Source organism: Panthera uncia, assembly GCF_023721935.1.
Source record: "Panthera uncia isolate 11264 chromosome A1 unlocalized genomic scaffold, Puncia_PCG_1.0 HiC_scaffold_16, whole genome shotgun sequence".
In the NCBI taxonomy this organism is placed as follows: Eukaryota; Metazoa; Chordata; class Mammalia; order Carnivora; family Felidae; genus Panthera; species Panthera uncia.
This window is the reverse complement of record NW_026057576.1, coordinates 27,847,416-27,866,497: the sequence shown is the minus strand read 5'-3', so window position 1 is coordinate 27,866,497 and position 19,082 is coordinate 27,847,416. Positions and strand designations below refer to the sequence as shown.

The window sequence follows — 19,082 nt, the reverse complement described above, 5'->3', positions numbered from 1 at the left end:
GGTACCAAGTAGGTATTAAATGTGTGTTTGCTAAATAACTACATTTGTTATTTAGGATTTTTAATTATAAATGAGAACAAATATACCATATTTCATTCTAAAATAGCCCATTAAAAAATTAACATCTCTGAAATTAAAGTGCATCTTACATTCATTGACATATCATTGCTTAATTGGTAGTGTTTTCTATGTTCATAGTAACAAAATCATGATGTCTTAATCATTGGGTTCTTACATTAGATGAAATTATATATAATCAAAGGTTAAATAAAAACCCTGTAATCTTAAAATGCAAAATGATGAAGGGGCACCTGGGTGGCTCAGTTAGATAAACATCCGACTTTGGCTCAGGTCACGAACTTGCAGTTCGTGGGTTCAGGCCCCGCATCGGGCTCTGTGCTGACAGCTCGGAGCCTGGAGCTTACTTTGGATTCTGTGTCTCCCTCTTTCTCAGCCCCTCCCCAACTTGTGTTCTCTCTCTCTCTCTCTCTCCCTCCCTCAAAAATGAATATACATAAAAAAATTTTTTTAAATGCAAATTGATGTAAAAACTTAAATCTGATTTGGAAGAATTAGGTATTATCCATAATCTACAATGATGAAGGAATATAGTGTAAGAATTACTGAGGCCCACTTTCACTCACTAACTGATAAAAAACCAAAAAGCTTGCTTTAAAGCACAAAATATTAATTTGTCTTCATCTTGATTTGTTAAATTTTACACACACACACAAAAGTAACTTTTCCCTGAACAAACATTTAGTCATACCCCTCCAGTACTACTCTCTTCCAATGGTAAAAAAATGGAGTTATATAGAAGCAGTAGGTCGAAAAAAATGTGATTCTTCAGAGTCCATGTGCAAGGAGAAAATGGAAGAATGACCTATAGCTCTCACTTTCAAGTCCAGCAGGGACACGGTTCCCATTCTAAGGGTCATGGAGTAGAAAAGATAGAAGAAAGGCTGAGTTTTCTTTGCAGTAGATGCTGAAATGATGGTCGACCTCAAAGTACACAGTAGATTCAAGAAATCACCTGCTCCTAACAACATGGACTCATAAAAGTTAGGAGGCTTTGTAATGCATTGCTTAAAGGGAAGTTTGAGGGTAAGCCTTGAGGTCTCTTTTCAATTTTAAAAAAAAAAAATTTTTTTTATTTTGAGAGAGAGAGAGAGGAAATGAGGGAGGGACAGAGAGAGAGGAAGACAGAATCTTAAGCAGGCTCCACACTGTCAGTGTAGAGCCCATCGTGGGCTTTAACTCACGGACCATGAGATCATGGCCTGAGCTGAAGTCAAGAGTAGGACGCTTAACTGACCAAGCCACTCAGGCACCCCACGCCTCTCTAAAATCAAGGAACCAGATCTAAGTAGCTAAAAAATAATTTGGCTCAAGGTAAGTTTGGCAACAAACCATTGGTCACTTTTTGTAAAGTGAGTAATTTATAGCTGTACAAGGTGTATGTTTTAAAAATATTTTGATTCATTTTTGTTAGAATTTTTATCACTTCTACCTGACTTTCTCTCATTTAAAATTTTAATTCAGTGTACACTCATTATTACTATTCTGGATAGTATAATATAGAACAATGTTCCACAATACAGGGTTGAGGTGAAACACACTAAGTATCCAACAGTTTGTGGATTTCACAGGTAAATTATGGTAGGCTACAAAATTTATCATCTCATTTTTGATGAAAGGGATTTATTTCCAAATGCATAGAAAAGAATTCAAAAGGATATACACTAAAGATATATACCAAAGTGGTTATTTGGAATGGTGACAGATGTTTTCTGTTCTTTTGCTCCTGTATATATTCTAGGTTTTTACAGTTTCTTATGGAATACAAATCAAAGAGAACTTGAGATTATAAAATTATCCTGTTGTTGGATATTTAGGCTATACTAACTTAAAAAATTTTTTTTTAACGTTTATTTATTTTTGAGAGAGAGAGAGACAGACAGACAGACTGCGAGTGGAGGAGGAACAGAGAGAGGGAGACACAGAATCTGAAGCAGGCTCCAGGCTCCGAGCTGTCAGCACAGAGCCTGACATGGGGCTTGAACCCATGAACCGTGAGATCATGACCTGAGCCAAAGTCGGGATGCTTAACTGACTGAGCCACCCAGGTGCCCCTAGGCTATATTAACTTTTGCTATTACGAGCAGTGCAAGCAATAATAACTGGCTGAAAATTTAAAGGTGACATCTGATCTCAAGATGGCCTCCTCTTTCTTTTAAAAATCATACTAAAACAACAAGAAACAGAAATGCAAAATAAAAACATATGATGCATGTAGCCCCAAACACGATATATACAGACAGAAAGCACATGAAGAATGGTAAATGACTTAGCTATGGCGGGGGAAGTGAAACATAACTCCATGTAGAGGGAGAGCTGACCAGTAACAAGCCTATTTGCCCTGCTGAGTGCCAGAAAGCCTCAGGAATTGAGGCACCAGGTACTTCGGAAGTTGGTCACTAAAAACAAAAAGTCTTGAAGCGTATCTTTAAGTCCCCTCCCTCAATCTGTAGGAGGCAGAAGAAGGTATAGTCTTTAGGGAATTAAGTAAGGGAATTAAGTAAGTTTCAGACTTGAGACTTGGGACAAAGGAGAGTAAGTATGAGACATGGGACTGAAAATAAGAGGATTAAGTAAGGTTGCTTAGTGAATGGTGAGACCTTAACCTTACTTTTAAATATATCACGGACAATCCTATATGGGAGAAAACAAACTACTCAAGTAAAAAGATCTATAAACACTGACATCTGGCAGTCCCTAATAAAAAAGCTAATTAATCATCTAACTGCTCTTCAGTGAAACTTCCTAGTGGGTAAGTGGCATCCAAGCACCCCAGAGCTTTTAGAACCTCCCTCTAGTATGTATATATAGACAGCAAGGAATTCCTAGACATTTCCAACAAGAAAGTAAGAGTAAAACAGAAAAAATAAACTTAGAGGAAACACAGACATTGCAGGAAGCAAAAGAACTTCAGGGAAACTAAAATTAATATCTGAACGACAACAACAAAAAAATTCCATCAATGACAACAACAGGATGTTATCAAAATGGGACAATTCTGAGAATAAAAAAACTTGTGAAAATTAAAAAAAAAAACACATTTTTAAAACTCAGTAAAAGCGCTGGAGAAAAAAAACCTAAAACACAAAGTGATAGACAATGTGGGAGAAAAAAAGAAGACAAACAATAAATTCAAGAGATCTAACACTGGAGTAACAGAAATTCCAGGAAGAAGAAAGAAAACAGTAAATAAATTATTGAGGAAGATATTTTGGAACTGAAGGGCATGAGTCTCCAAATTGAAAACAACAAATACAATGAATGACAAAAGCCTTAAATGTTCTAAGTGGAAATTACTTCCAATCAAGTATTCATGATCAATGAAGTGTGAGCTTGGAATAAAGCTATTTTCAGATGTACAAAGTCTCAAAGTATGTCTGTCTCATGCATCTTTTCTTAGGAAACCACTTGGAGGAGGGCTTCACTAAAATGGGGGAGTAAACTAAGAGAGATGAGATGGGATCCAAGAAACGAGAGGCTCCAACACAGAACAGACATGAGGGGAATTCCCAGACGGTCAGTGTCCAGAACAGCCCCTGTGCCGTAGCCTTGGAGAGTAAATCACCCAGACTAGAGCAGGATAATCCAGGGCTCTATAAATGGTGTTGCCAAAACACATTAGCTCCATAGAAAATCTGGTAAGTTTCATTTTATAGAGCTTTTGGAAGATCAAGCAAGACTTAAGAGTCAAAGAAAACTAAGCAAATGTAAAACCAATGAGGTAATTATTAACTCTAGGAAACGACATCACAGTACAGGTCTTCCCTGCTATCAGAAAGTAGAACATTCTTATGAAACCTTTCAAAGGCTGAAATGGTGTAAAGTGAAGAACCGTTACCATTAAGTTACATGGGAAATTTATTGAGCATTCCCACACCCAAAAAGTAACCTCTGTTTAAGGCTGATTCCTTAAACACATCTTGCTAACAGATGGACAAAATAAACTGAGATAAAGCCCAGATGCTCAGAGACAGAGTTCAAATCTGTGGTAACTTGATGCTGAGGTGCTGAGTGTAGTTCCTGGGGAAGGAGCTTGGTGGGGCCACTCTCACTGCTCAGCGTATGTGAAGCCTCAACAACAGCTGGCTGCAAAATAAATGCTGAACACTATTTTCTCTTTTCACCTTTTGTTTTGTAAAAGGGAAAATCCTCTTTGGACTTCTCCTGGTTGGTGAAAACAGGCATAATGTAGGTCTTTCATAAAAGTGAAGCAGCTTAATGTGAATTTTTGAAAAGCTGGGGGGATACTTGTGTGCTATGTGGCTCAGCAGCGAACACGATTTACTCTGTGTATGAAAGCAGTGAAGGTTAATTTTGCCAAAATAGAAATATATTAGGTAGAAGAAAAGAGGATATAATAAAAGAGCCCCAATCTTTACCTACTACATTAAGAAGTCAATATGTAATATTGTAACTAATTGATCAGAAGAGGCACGATATGTTAGGGTACCTGGGTGGCTCAGTCAGTTAAGCATCTGATTGGGCTCAGGTCATGATGTCACAGTTTTCTGAGTTCCAGCCCTACATTGGGCTCTGCACTGACAGTGTGGAGGCTGCTTTGGATCCTCTCCCTCTCTGCCTCTCCCCTGTGCTCTTGCTCTCTCTCAAAAACAAATAACTGTTAAAAAAAAAAAAAGAGCACAATCTAATATTTAGAAACACTGAGGTAATTATCAGAAAAAATAGCTAAGAGTTTAAATTGGTTGCCTGTGGGTAATGGGACTTCAGGGTCAAGGAAGGAGGGAGGCAGAGGAAAAAGAGGTCTAAGGAGCTGCTGTTTTTTGTTATAGGATTTTACCATTGACTTTGAAAACCTTATAATATACAATGTAAAAATTAATTTTAAAAAGGAAAATTTTAGGGGCTCCTGGGTGGCTCAGTTAGTTAAGCATCTGACTCTTGATTTCAACTCAGGTCATTATCTCATGACTGGTAAGACTGAGCCCCATGTCAGGCTCTGTGCTGATAGCAAAGTCTACTGGGGATTCTCTCTTTCCCTCTCTCTCCCTCTCCCTCTCTCTCTCTCTCTCTCTCTGCCCCTCCACTGTGCTCTGCCTCTCTCAAAATAAATAAACATTTTAAAAATTAAAAAATAAATAAAAACATAAAAAGGAAATTTTAAAAGCTTAAAGTAAGTTTAAAATTTGAAAAATGATAGAAATACCTGAAATCACGTCAAGGGCTGCAAAACTACCTCATAGTATACCACAATTACCAACATTCAAAATAACAGCATTAATGCAACACAGCCCAATGGAGCTAGCATTCAGTCTCCAAGGTGACTTGTAGATCCATAACAGTAGCATGTCCAATACTGCTTTCATGTTTATTTTTAGGCTGGGACATCTCTGGTTGTTCACCGCTGTCCAGAATACCTGGTGGCTTCTCTCAATAGGTCCACTCACTATCTGCATCCTTTGAGAGAAGTACCTTTACCAAACAGATGTGGAATAGGGAGGGGAGAGTTAAAATGGCAGAGTAGTAGGGGTAGGGTTGCCTCGTCTCTCAACACAGCCAGATAAATATCAAATCATTCTGAACACTGAATTGATCTGAGGACTGAGAACAAACTGCACATCTAAAGGGAGAAAAATGGCCACCCTGTGGAAGGAAGAAGCTGCAGAGTTGATTTGAGGGAGAAAAGAACTGCAGGTGTTGCGGAGGAGAGGGAGCCCTGATCATGGAGAGAGGAGCGAGGGAGAAAGAGAGAAAGAGAGAAAAAAAACCACATAGGAAATTGTACAAGAAAAAGTCTTCCCCAAAACCAATGACTGGGAAAAGGAGAGGGGCTGACTCCTGCAAGTTTTTATAAGCAGTGGAGCTCAAAGTCTGAAGTTTTAGAAGTTTGGGTCATTGCTGGGGTCATGCTTGGGGGACTCAGTGTTACTCCTCTAGGGAAAGAGGGAAAAAGCCTGGAAGTGGACGGCGTGGTCTGAGGATCCCCTTGGTCTCATGGGGAGAAACAATTTCCCTTCTTGGAGTGCATTTTGGAGAGGTGGCATGGACTTTCCAGGGACAAAAAAACTGGAAAGTGCCAAGGTATTGCCCTGTTCATTAGCATAGGAACAGAGACACCTGCTGAGGGCAGCAAATCTTTGTGCTGGCTTTTTGATGTGCTTTACCATAAACTCCCAACCACTGTGTGGTTGAGTGACTGCTTTTCAGGGACAAACTAGCACCAGTCACGGTGCAGCAAGACCCTCCCCCAGAGGATCAGCGCGGGTCCATGCTGCACCAGGTCCCTAAAATTTGAAACTGTGACACCCAGCCACATTCTTGAGATAAAACACAGGAGTACTGTGCCTCTTGGCAGGCAGAAAGCTTGGACGCAGACAGGGTGAAGGCAGGGCTGTGATGGAAGCTGGGGACACAGGAAGGGAGGCTGTTCACTCTTCTGTGAGGGCTTCCTGAAGAGTAGCAGGCTTGAACTCCCTGCTCTGGAGACAAGAGAGTGGGGTGATGCCATTATCCCCTCCCCATCGGCACCGACTAACTTCAGTGAGCAACACAAGACCCCCAGTGAAGGCTGGAACTGCCTACACCAAGTTCTTGCCCCCCTGCGCCCTGCAGGTGCATCTTTCCTAGGCAAGTCCTCCTGAAAACCAGTACAGCAGGATCCTCCCTCAGAAGACCACAAACCCCTCATGTGCACCAAGTATACTGATCACAGAGTGCTGCAAAGCTTCAGCTCTAGGGGAAATAGGATCTAGCCTCTTTTAACAAGCAGACTGAAACATACTTAGTTAAAACTTGCACACAGTGGACAGTGTCCAAACACTCCCCAATGCAGGCAAGGAGAAACTTTGCAAAGGATTGACCTGAGGGAAAGAGCAGCTAAAGCACAACAACAGAATGCATACTCTGAAATACTTCCTGAAGCACCAGTACCAAGACAGTATAGGACCTCTTCTCAATATAGCAATTACTCTCATGAGCAGGAATATAATAGGCTTTCCTGACATACACACACATAAACAGTGACCAAGACAAAATGACAAGACATAGGAATTCACCCCAACAGAAAGAACAGGAAGAAGTCTCAGCCAGGGATTTAATCAAAACAGATACAAGTAAGATGCCTGAACCAGAATTTAAAACAACGATAATAATGATACTAGCTGGGCTTAAGAAAAGCATAGAGGATGTTAGAGAATCCTTTACTGCAGAGATAAAAGAACTAAAAACTAGTCAGGCTGAAATAAAAAAATGCTATAATGGAGATGTAAAATTGAGTGGTCAATGACACTGAGGATGGATGAAGCAGAGGAATGAATCAATGATACAGAAGATAAAATAATGGAAAATAATGAAGCTGAAAAGAGGAGAGAAGAAAAAGTATTGGATCATGAATGAAGACTTAGGGAACTCAGCAACTCCTCAAAGTGTAATAATATTAGTATCATAGGAGTCCCAGAAGAAGAGAGGGAAAACGTGCAGAAGGTTTATTTCAACAAATTATAGCTGAAAACTTCCCTAATCTGAGGAAGGAAACAGACATCAGAATGCAAGAGGCACATAGAACTCCCATCAAAATCAACAAAAGCCAGTCAACATCAAGACATATCCTAGTGAAATTTGCAAAATAGAGAGATAGGGGAAAGATCCAAAAAGCAGCAAGGGGAAAAAAAGTCCTTAACCTACAAGTGAAGACAAATCAGGTTTGCAGCAGATCTGTCCACAGAAACTTGGCAGGCCATAAGGGAGTGGCATGATACATTCAATGGGCTGAATAGAAAAAAATATGAAGCCAAGAATACTTTATCCAGCAAGTCTGTCATTCAGAATAGAAGGAGAGATAAGGAGTTTCCTAGACAAGCAAAAACTAAAGGAGTTTGTGATCACTAAACCAGCCCTGCAAGAAATATTAAAGAGGACTCTGAGTGGGAAGGAAAGAACAACAGCTACAGAGACTAGAAAGGAATGAAGAAAATCTCCAGAAACAATGACTTTACAGGTAATACAATGGCACTAAATTCATATCTACCAATAATCACTCTGAATGTAAAAAGACTAAATGCTCCAATCAAAAGATATAGCGTATCAGAATGGATAAAAACAAAATGAAACGAAACAAAAAAACCAAGACTCATCTATAGGCTGCCTTTAAGAGACTCATTTTACACTTAAAGGCAACTGTAGATTGGAAGTGAGGGGATGGAGAACCATCTATCATGCTAACGGACATCAAAAGAAAGCCAGAGTAGCCATACTTACATCAGACAAACTAAATTTTAAACCAAAGACCATGACAAGAGATGAAGAAGGATACTATATAATAATTAAGGGGTCTATCCATCAAGAAGATCTAACAATTATAAATATTGATGCCCCAACTTGGAAGCACCCAAATATATAAGTCAATTAATAAAAAAACATAAAGAAACTCATTGATAATAATACAATTAATAGTAGGGAACTTTAACACCCCACCTATAGCAATGAACAGATCATCTAAGCAGAAAATCAACAAGGAAACAATAGGTTTGAGTGACACACTGGAGCAGATGGACCTAACAGATATATTCAGAACATTTTATCCTAAGGCAGCAGAATACACATTCTTTTCGAGTGCACATGAAACATTCTCCAGAATAGATCACATACTGGGTCACAAATCAGCCCTCAGGTACAAAAAGACTGAGATCATTCCATGCATATTTTCCGATCACAACACTATGAAACTTGAAGTCAACCACAAGAAAAAATTTGGAGAGATCATAAAAACATGGAGGTTAAAGAACATCCTACTAAAACATAAATGGGATAACCAGGAGATTAAAGAAGAAGTAAAAAAAATACATGGAAGCAAATGAAAATGAAAACACGACAGTCCGAAACCTTTGGGATGCAGTGAAGGCGGTCCTAAGCGGGAAGTATACTGCAATAAAGGCCTATGTCAAGAAGGAAGAAAAATCTCAAAGACCCAACCTAACCTCACACCTAAAGGAGCTAGAAAAGGAACAGCAAATGAAGCCTAAAGCCAGCAGAAGAAGGGAAATAATAAAGTGTAGAGGAGAAAAAAACAATATGGACACACAAGAAAAGTAGAACAGATCAACAAAACTAAGAGCTGGTTCTTTGAAAGAATGAATAAAATTGATAAGCCCTAGCCAGACTTATCAAAAAAGAAAAGAGAAAGGACCAAACTAAATAAAATCATGAATGAAAGAGGAGTGATCACAACCAGCACCACAGAAATACAAACAATTGTAAAAGAATATTATGAAAAATTATATGCCAACAAATTGAGCAATCTAGAAGAAATGGATAAATTCCTAGAAACATACAAACTATCAAAATTGAAACAGAAAGAAATAGAAAATTTGAACAGACCCATAACCAGCAAAGAAATCGAATCAACAATCAAAAATCTCTCAACAAACAGAAGTCCAGGGTTAGATGGCTTCCCAGGGGAATTCTACCAGACATGTAAAAAAAGTTACTACCTATTCTTCTCGACTGTTCCAAAAAATAGAAATGTAAGGAAAACTTACAAACTCATTCTATGAGGCCAGCATAACCTTGATTCCAAAACTGGACAAAGACCCCACTAAAAAGGAGAATTATAGACCGATATCCCTGATGAACATGGATGCAACAATTCTCAAGAAACTAGCAAACTGAATCCAACAGTACATTAAAAGAATTATTAACCATGATCAAATGGGATTTATTCCTGGGCTACAGGGGTGAGTCATAATTTGCAATTCAATCAACATGATACACCACATTAATAAAAGAAAGGATAAGAACCATGTGATCCTCTCAATAGATGTAGAAAAAGCATTTGACAAAGTACAGAAGCCATTCTTTTTTTTTTTGAGACAGCAAGCATGAAAGTGGGGAGGGGCAGAGGGAGAAGGAGAGGGAGAATCTCAAGCAGGCTCCATGCTCCAGAGCCTGACGTGGGGCTTGATCCCATGACCGTGAAATCACAACCTGAGCTGAAATCAAGAGCTGGATACTTAACTGACTGAGACACCCAGCCGCCCATAAAGCATCCATTGTTGACAAAAACTCCTAACAAAGTAGGGATAGATAGAACATACCTCAACATCATAAAGGCCATATATGAAAGACCCACAGCTAATATCATCCTCAATGGGGAAAAACTGAAAGCCTTTCCTCTAAGATCAGGAACAAGACAGGAATGTCCATTCTCATCATGGTTGTTTAATAGTTTTGGAAGTTTTAGCCTCAGCAATCAGACAACAAAAAGAAATAAAAGGTATCCAAATCAGCAAGAAAGAAGTCACTCTTTCACTATTTGCAGATGACATGATGTCATTTATGTAGGAAACATGAAAGACTCCACCACAAAATTGCCAGAACTAATACATGAATTCAGCAAAGTCACAGGATACAAAATCAATGTACAGAAATCTGTTGCATTTCTATACACCAATAGTGCAGCAGAAAAAGAAATCAAGGAATTGATGCCATTTACAATTGCACCAAAAATAATAAGATAACTAGGAATAAACCTAACTAAGGAGATAAAAGATCTGTACTCTGAAAGCTATAGAACACTTATGAAAGAAATTGAAGATGACACAAAGAAATGGAAAGACATTCCATGCTCATGGATTAGAAGAGCAAACATTGTTAAAATGTCTATACGACTCAAAGTAATCTACATATTTAATGCAATCCCTATCAAAATTCCAGCAGCATTTTTCGCAGAGCTAGAACAAACAAGGTTGTATAGAACCACAAAAGACCCTGAATGGCCACAGCAATCCTGAAAAAGAAAACAAAGGTGAAGGCACCACAGTTATGGACTTCAAGCTGTATTACAAAGCTGTAGTCATCAAGACAACATGGTACCGGCACAAAAACATACACTGGATCAATGGAATACTTAACAGAAAACCCAGAAAAAATGACCCACAACCATATGGTCAACTAATCTTCAACAAAGCAGGAAAGAATATCCAATGGAAAAAATATAGTCTCTTACACCCTACACAGAAATAAATTCAAAATGGATGCAAGATCCAAATGTGAGACAGGAAACAATAAAAATTCTAGAGAATAACACAGGCAGCAACCTCTTTCACCCAGGCCGTAGCAAATTCTTACTAAACACGTCACTGGAGGCAAGGGAAACAAAAGCAAAAATGAACTATTGGGACTTCATCAACATAAAAAGCTTCTGCACAGTGAGGGAAACAATCAGCAAAACTAAAAGGCGACTGACAGAATGGGAGAAGATATTTGTAAATGACATATCAGATAAAGGGTTAGTATCCAAAACAATCCCCAAACAATCCCCAAAACAAATAATCCAGTTAAGAAAGGGATAGAGAATACATGAATAGATGTATTTTCTAAAGAAGACATCCAGATGGCTTTCGTCCAGACATGAAAAGATGCCCACCATTGCTCGTCATCAGGGAAATACAAATCAGAACCACAATGAAGTATCACTTTGCACCTGTCAGAATTAACAACATAGGAAACAAAAGATGTTGGTGAGGATGTGGAGAAAGGGGAACCCTCTTAAAGTGTTGGTGGGAATGCAAACTGGTACTCTGGAGAACAGCATGGAGGTTCCTCAAAAAATTAAAAACAGAACTATCCTACGACCTAACAATTACACTACCAGGTGTTTACCCAAATGATAGAAAAATACTGATTTGAAGGGGCACATGCACCCTGATGTTTATTACAGGATTATCAACAATAGCCAAACTATGGAAAAAGCCCAAATTTCCATTGACTAATGAGTGGATAAAGGAGCTGTGGTATATCAGGGTTCCTGGGTGGCTCAGTTGGTTAAGCATCCAACTTCAGCTCAGGTCATGATCTTACGGTTTGTGGGTTTGAGGCCCACATCAAGCTCGGTGCTGACAGCTCAGAGCCTGGAGTCTACTTCAGATTCTGTGTCTCCCTCTCTCTGTGCCCCTCCTCCACTTGCTCTCTCTTTCTCTCTCTCCCAAAAATAAATAAATGTTAAAAAACAAAATTAAAAAAAAAAGAAGGTGTGGTGTGTATGTATACGCAATGGAATATTACTCAGCCATCAAAAAGAATGCAATCTTGCCATTTACAATGATACGAATGGAACTAGAGTATATTATGCTAGGTGAAGTAAGTCCATAAGAGAACAACAAATACCATATGATTTCATTCATATGTAGAATTTAAGAAACACAACAGATGAACACAGGGTAAGGGAAGGAAAAATAAGATAAAAATAGAGAGGAAGGCAAATGATAGAGACTCTTCAAAACAAAGAAGAAACTGAGGGTTGCTGGAATGGAGGCGGGGGGGATGGGCTAAATGGGTGATGGGTATTAAGAAGGTACTTGTTGGGATGAGCACTGGGTGTTATATGTAAGTGATGAATCACTAAATTCTCCTCCTGAAACCAACTATGACACTATATGTTAACTAATTAGAATTTAAATAAAAATTTGAAACGGAGAAAAAAAGTGGAATATGAACACACTGGGGACCTCAGACCCATGATCCCAATGTCAACTTAAAGAGTTGGTGCAAGAAACAAGACACTAACACAAAACTATTTTCTTCTCAATGTTGAATAGTTTTGTAAGATGTAAAAACAGGTTAAAAGTACAAAAGCAAAGGGACTTGATTACCTGTGGGGACATGGACGAGTCTGACAGCACTATCAGTTGTATTAACATGCTGACCTCCTGCTCCTTTGGCTCGAAATGTATCTATTCGCAAATCCTTGGGGTCTATTTTCACATCTACCTAGAACCAAAAGTACAACGTAAGTAAATTCTACGTCCAACAAATGTTTTAATACTTAAACTAAGAAAGAGCTTATACCCAAGAAAGAACCGTAAACTCCCTATATCAACTGATGCTATTTTTTGACACTGATTATGTTGCTATGAGATCATGGGGTTAGGCAATCTCTCAAGTTTCCTCACACACCATGCCACAAAGCCACATTTGATAGAAAATATACATATATACGTATGCGTGTATGCATAAAGTTGATCCTCATAATTCCCTGACTATATGCAAATTCACCTACTTTATTTGTTCCCCATATCAATTATTGCTGCACTTTCACAGTCACAAGGTGACATGCGCAGAACTGTAGAAACTCCAAGCTGCTCTATATGTGCATATTCCCAGCTGAGGTCGAACAAGGTGACACTTGGCTTTCTTTTTTCAGTATGGCCAGAGAATGAAGACAGGAGGGGGCAGAGCAGCGTAGCGCAAGAAGCTTTGGCTCTTGGGTCAGTTGGATGGGGTTTGAACCCCAACTTAGGCATCTGTTAATGAAGTAGCCTCAGGCAAGTCACCTAATACTTGTGAACCTCATTTTCTCTTTGTAAAATAAAGAAAATAGACTCTACCATGACAGGTTACTTTTAAGATTATAATCCATGTAAGATAAATAGATACAGAAATATATAGGTATATAAATATATGTATACATACACATACATATTTCCCCTAGGGGAAATGATGGTTCAATATTTGCTAAATCAGTGTTTGCTGAGACTTCACAAAACATAACTACTGTGAATACTGAGAATCGACTATGTGTACTTATTAGTGGACTAAATGGTAGCATCCAAAAAGATATGTTCATGTTCTCACCACTAGAACCTTATTTGGAAAAAGAGATTTTGCAGCTGTAATTGATTTAAGATGAGATCATCCTGGATTATTCAAATAGGCCCTAAATCCAGTAAGAAGTGTCCTTAGAGGAGAAAGTAGAGGAGAGGAACGTGTGCATTCAGAGCTATCTAGCTTGAATCCAAGGAACACCTAGAGACACTAGAAACTGGAAGTAGCAAGGCAGCATTCACCCTTAGAAGCTCTGGAAGGAGTATGGTTCTGCCAATACCTTGATTTTAGACTCCTGGCTTCTAGAACTGTGAGAAAATAAATTTTTTTTTTCTGTTTCCAGCCCCTAAATTTGTGGTAATTTGTTACACACACACACACACACACACACACACACACACACACACATTACAAAATACGATGTTTTTCAGGGGAGAACTAACATCTTGTTCCACATTTATCATTTATTTGTATGAATGGCAGAGAGTATGATTTTTCTCTTTGTAGAGTAATAACAAGGTCAGTTTTAGACTCTAATATACAATTTGGTTATTTTTTTGTTTTCTCTAAAATGAATACTATACTGTGAAGAAAAGATTATACAGCTTTTGTTAAAATATGCCAGTGTTGGCTACCTTAAAATTTCAATAAATGCTAAAGAGAAGTGGGGCACCTGGGTGGCTCAGTCGGTTGAGCATTCGACTTCGGCTCAGGTCATGATCTTGTGGTTTGTGAGTTCAAGCCCCATATTTGGCTCACTGCTCTCAGAGTGTCAGCGCAGAGCCTGCTTCAGATCCTCTGTCCCCCTCACTCTGCCCCTCCCCGACTTGCACGGTCCCAAAAAATAAATACTTTTTTAAAAACAAACACTAAAGAGAAGAGTAATTTCCCATTTTTAGTGGTTACAGTATATTAAATAGTCATGTAGTAAATATATGTATATTATATGTCCTAGTCTCTTAAATGTTATAACTACCTAATGACTGTTGGAAAATGCTGAACAAAGAAACAGTGACTTAATGAAATACAAAGAATTTTAAATGTCAATTAAGAGAATAAGACTTTGCTCTTTTATGAAAATGAAACTCCCCTACATGAGTTTAATTTTCAAGAATATGAAGAGAATAAGAGGATAGGTGAAAATGGGGTGGAAGGAATAAGGAGGGAAGCAAGAAAACTCTATGGTTTTGATTTCTGAACTACATAAATGTTTGCATACACCAAGAGTGAAATTATATAAAAGAGGAAAGAAAACTCAAATGCTAATACTTAATAGGAACAGAAACAAATGAGTCAAAATATTTACCATAATGATATCATAAGCACATAGAAAAACATTATTTCAGATGGTCTTTGAACATAGTGCTCTGACTATGCTTTCCTGGTAGGCAATATCCTAAGGACAGAATTCTTAAACAGTACTCAGTAGTTTGCTAACTTTAAAAACATTTTATATATGCTACATAATAAAGAAAAACATAAATATATTAATGTGATTAAGAAATAAAATTTTTACTCAAGTGTAAAGAGATATAAATACAAAATGCAAGATGGTGAGGAGGAAATACTCCCTTAATGTTAAATTTGAGTTGGTAATACTAGTGATTGGTACCAGTTATTTAAAATCATATGTATATCCTAGCTCTGTACATTAAAGAATCTAAATGTAAGCACACATTAATAATAATGAGCATACATAGTACCCAGCTCTTAATTTCTGGGTATATTTCTCACCAAAAGAAATGAGATCTGATGCCAAGTCTGAGGCAGACAGATAGAAGTTGGGCTTAGGATATCTAATTATACCAGAAAGCAAGGGTATGCTCAAAAACTAATGGGGTCATTTCAAAAAGAGCTGCCCTAAAAAGGCTACCACTGACCAAATCAGGGACAAATTGAACATTAAACACAACAGTGATTAGAACTCACAAACTGTAAGTCTATAATGAGGTCAATAATGAAATAATATTGAGTTTATAATGAGGTAAAATAAAAGACAAAGAAAGAAGGAAGGAGGAGAGAGGATATATTAGTGAGGAAAGTTCTTTACAGAAAAGAATGCCAGTTAATAAATGCAGAAGAAAAGACAGTTAGAATATTACCATCTTGCAACCCCAAAGAAAATAACTGATTCAGGCAAAAAGATCACTAATGGATGTTAAGATCATTGAAAAGTTGTTGGAAATAGGATATATGTACCCTAGAGATTCCTCAGGAACTGCAAAGAGAAAAATATAATTTTAAAACGGTGATAGTTTTATGGTCACGATGTTTAAACTAATCCTCACTAAAGTCAGACAATCTGATATTATGTGTCTTCTGATAAAATGCAACAAGAATATAAGTGCCTATAAAGTATTCTTGATCAAAATGAGTAATCTGAGGCGCCCTGGGTGGCTTAGTTGGTTAAATGTCCAACTTTTGATTTCAGCTCAGGTCATGATCTCACGGTCATGAGTTTGAGGCCCACATCGGGCTCTATGCTCATAGCATGGAGCCTACTTCTGATCTTCTGTCTCCTTCTCTCTGCCCCTCCCCTGCTCATGCTCTGTCTCTCTCAAAAATAAATAAACATTAAAAAAAAAAACACAAAAAACATATAATCTGAATGCAATAGGATAAAGGAATGAGTTAAAGAGTACCATGAGGAAACAAATTCTATAAGACAAATGGTCTAGATGCTTCAGAAAATTAAAAAAAAAAGGGTTGGGAGACTGTTCCAACCTTAAAGATATATATGACTTAATGACAAGGTATGAAACTTGATGGAATCCTGATTTAAAAAAAAAAAACAACCTAGAAATAACTCCACAGAACTCCTAAAACCTTCTGAATTTCCTATGATAAGACTGATGAATTGCACCAAAACCCATAAAATACCAGGAATAAACCTAACCAAAGATGTGAAAAGTCTATACACTGAAAACTATAGAAAGCTTACAGAAGAAATTGAAAAAGACACAAAAAAATGGAAAAAGATTCCATGCACACGGATAGGAATAACAACTATTGTTAAAATGTCAATACTACCCAAAACAATCTAGATATTCAATGCAATCCCTAACAAAGTAACACCAGCATTCTTCACAGAGCTAGAACAATCTTAAAATTTGTATGGAACCAGAAGAGACCCCAAATAGCCAAAGCAATTCTGAAAAAGAAAACTAAAGCTGAAGGCATCACAATGCTGGACTTCAAGCTGTATTACAAAGCTGTAATCATCAAGACGGTATGGTACTGACACAAAAACAGACACTTAGATCAGTGGAACAGAATAGAGAACCCAGAAATGGACTCACAAACATATGGCCAACTAATCTTTGACAAAGCAGGAAAGAATATCCAATGGGATAAAGACAGTCTCTTCAGCAAATGGTGCTGGGAAAACTGGACAGCAACATGCAGAAGAATGAACCTAGACCACTTTCTTACACCATACACAAAAATAAACTCAAAATGAATGAAAAACCTAAACGTAAGACAGGAAGCCATCAAAATCCTAGAGGAGAAAGCAGGAAAAAACCTCTTTGACCTTGGCCACAGCAACTTCTTACTCAACATGTCTTTGGAGACAATGGAAACAATAGCAAAAATGAACTCTTGGGACCCCATCAAGATAAAAAGCTTCTGCATGGTGAAGGAAACAATCAGCAAAACTAAAAGGCAACTGACAGAATGGGAGAAGATATGTGCAAATGACACATCAGATAAAGGGTTAGTATCCAAAATCTATAGAGAACTTATCAAACTCAACACCCAAAAAACAAGTAATCCAGTGAAGAAATGAGCAAAAGACATGAATAGACACTTTTCCAAAGAAGACACCCAGATGGTTAACAGACACATGAAAAAATGCTCAACATCACTCATCATCAGGGAAATACAAATCCAAACCACAATGAGATACTACCTCACACCAGTCAGAATGGGTAAAATTAACAGCTCAGGCAATGACAGATGTTGGTGAGCATGCAAAGAAAAAGGGACCCTTTCACACTACTGGTGGGAATGCAAATTGGTGCAGCCACTCTGGAAAACAGTATGGAGGTTCCTCAAAAAATTAAAAATAGAACTACCCTATAACCCAGCAATTGTACTACTAGGAATTTATCCAACGGATACAAAAATGCTGATTTGAAGGGGCACATGCACCCCAATGTTTATAGCAGAACTATCACCAACAGCCAAAGCATGGAAAGAGCCCAAATGTCCATTGATGGATGAATGGATAAAGAAGATGTGGCATATATACACAGAGGGAATATTAGTCAGCAAAATTATGCTAAGCGAAATTAGAGAAAGACAAATATCGTATGATTTCACTGATATGTGGAATTTAAGATACAAAACAGATGAACATAAGGGAAGGGGAGCAAAAACCACATAAAAACAGGGGGACAAAACATAAGAGACTCTTAAATATGGAGAACAAACGGGGTTACTGGAGGGGTGGTGGGTAGGGGGATGGGCTAAATGGGCAAGGGGCATTAAGGAAGACACTTGTTGGGATGAGCTCTGGGTGTTATATGTAAGGGATGAACCATTGGATTCTATTCTTGAAATCATTATCGCACTATATGCTAACTAACTTGGATGTAAATTAAAAACAAATTATTAAAAAATAAAGACTGATGAAGGTATTTTGTTGTACACAACAAGCCCCCTTTTAAGTGTATGTTAATAAGAGGTGATTTCTAAAGCCCTTAGATAACCACACGATGGGGGCTGACTGCCAGGGGGACTAATCATGTGATTGGAGGACTGGAATTTTCAGCTCTACTGCCCCCACCCCAACTTTCAGTGAAGGGAAAGGAGCTGGAGGTCAAATTAATCGCTAGTGCCCAATGGTTTAATTAATCATGGCTATGTATAGAAGTTTCCATGAAAATCCTCAAGACACAGGGTTCAAAGAACTTTCAGGCTGGTGAACACGTGGAGGTGCAAGGAGTGTAGTGAACCTAGACAGGGTAGGGGAGCTCTGCACATCTTCCCACGTACTTTGCCCCATACATCTCTCCCATATGGCTGTTCCTGAATTGTATCTTTTGTAATAAACAACTTTTCATAGTAACTGAGTTCTGTGAGCTACTTCAGTAAATTATCGAGCCCAAGGATGGGGGTTGTGGAAACCTCTCAATTCATAGCCACTTGGTCAGAAGCACAGGCGACACCCTGGACTGGTGACTGACCTCTGAGGTGGGAGGGAAGGGAGACCGGTGGGAATGAGCTCCTAGCCTGTGGGGTCTGATGCTATTTCCTGGTAGGTCATGTCAGAATTGAGTTGACTTGTAGGACAGCCACTTGGTGTCCACAGATTACTGAGAAATTGCTTGCTCGTGGAAAAAAAAGCTCGACACACTTAGAGTGGAGGAGTATTCTGTGAGTAAACAGAACGTGCAGGAGTTTTTCCTAGAAGATAATATTACAGAATTATGGCTGATTTTCAC

At 38.3% G+C, this 19,082-nt stretch overlaps 1 protein-coding gene across 6 annotated transcripts in view; it reads right to left on the bottom strand.

Annotated features, from left to right (window-relative positions):
* Nucleotides 1-19,082, bottom strand: part of MTRF1 (mitochondrial translation release factor 1) — a 63,732-nt gene that overhangs the window by 11,373 nt on the left and 33,277 nt on the right. For all 6 annotated transcript variants that reach the window (XM_049647011.1, XM_049647012.1, XM_049647010.1 and 3 more), the window contains one exon: nucleotides 12,684-12,801. In XM_049647011.1, coding sequence (XP_049502968.1) covers nucleotides 12,684-12,801 — 118 coding nt within the window. The remainder of the gene's footprint in view (nucleotides 1-12,683; nucleotides 12,802-19,082) is intronic.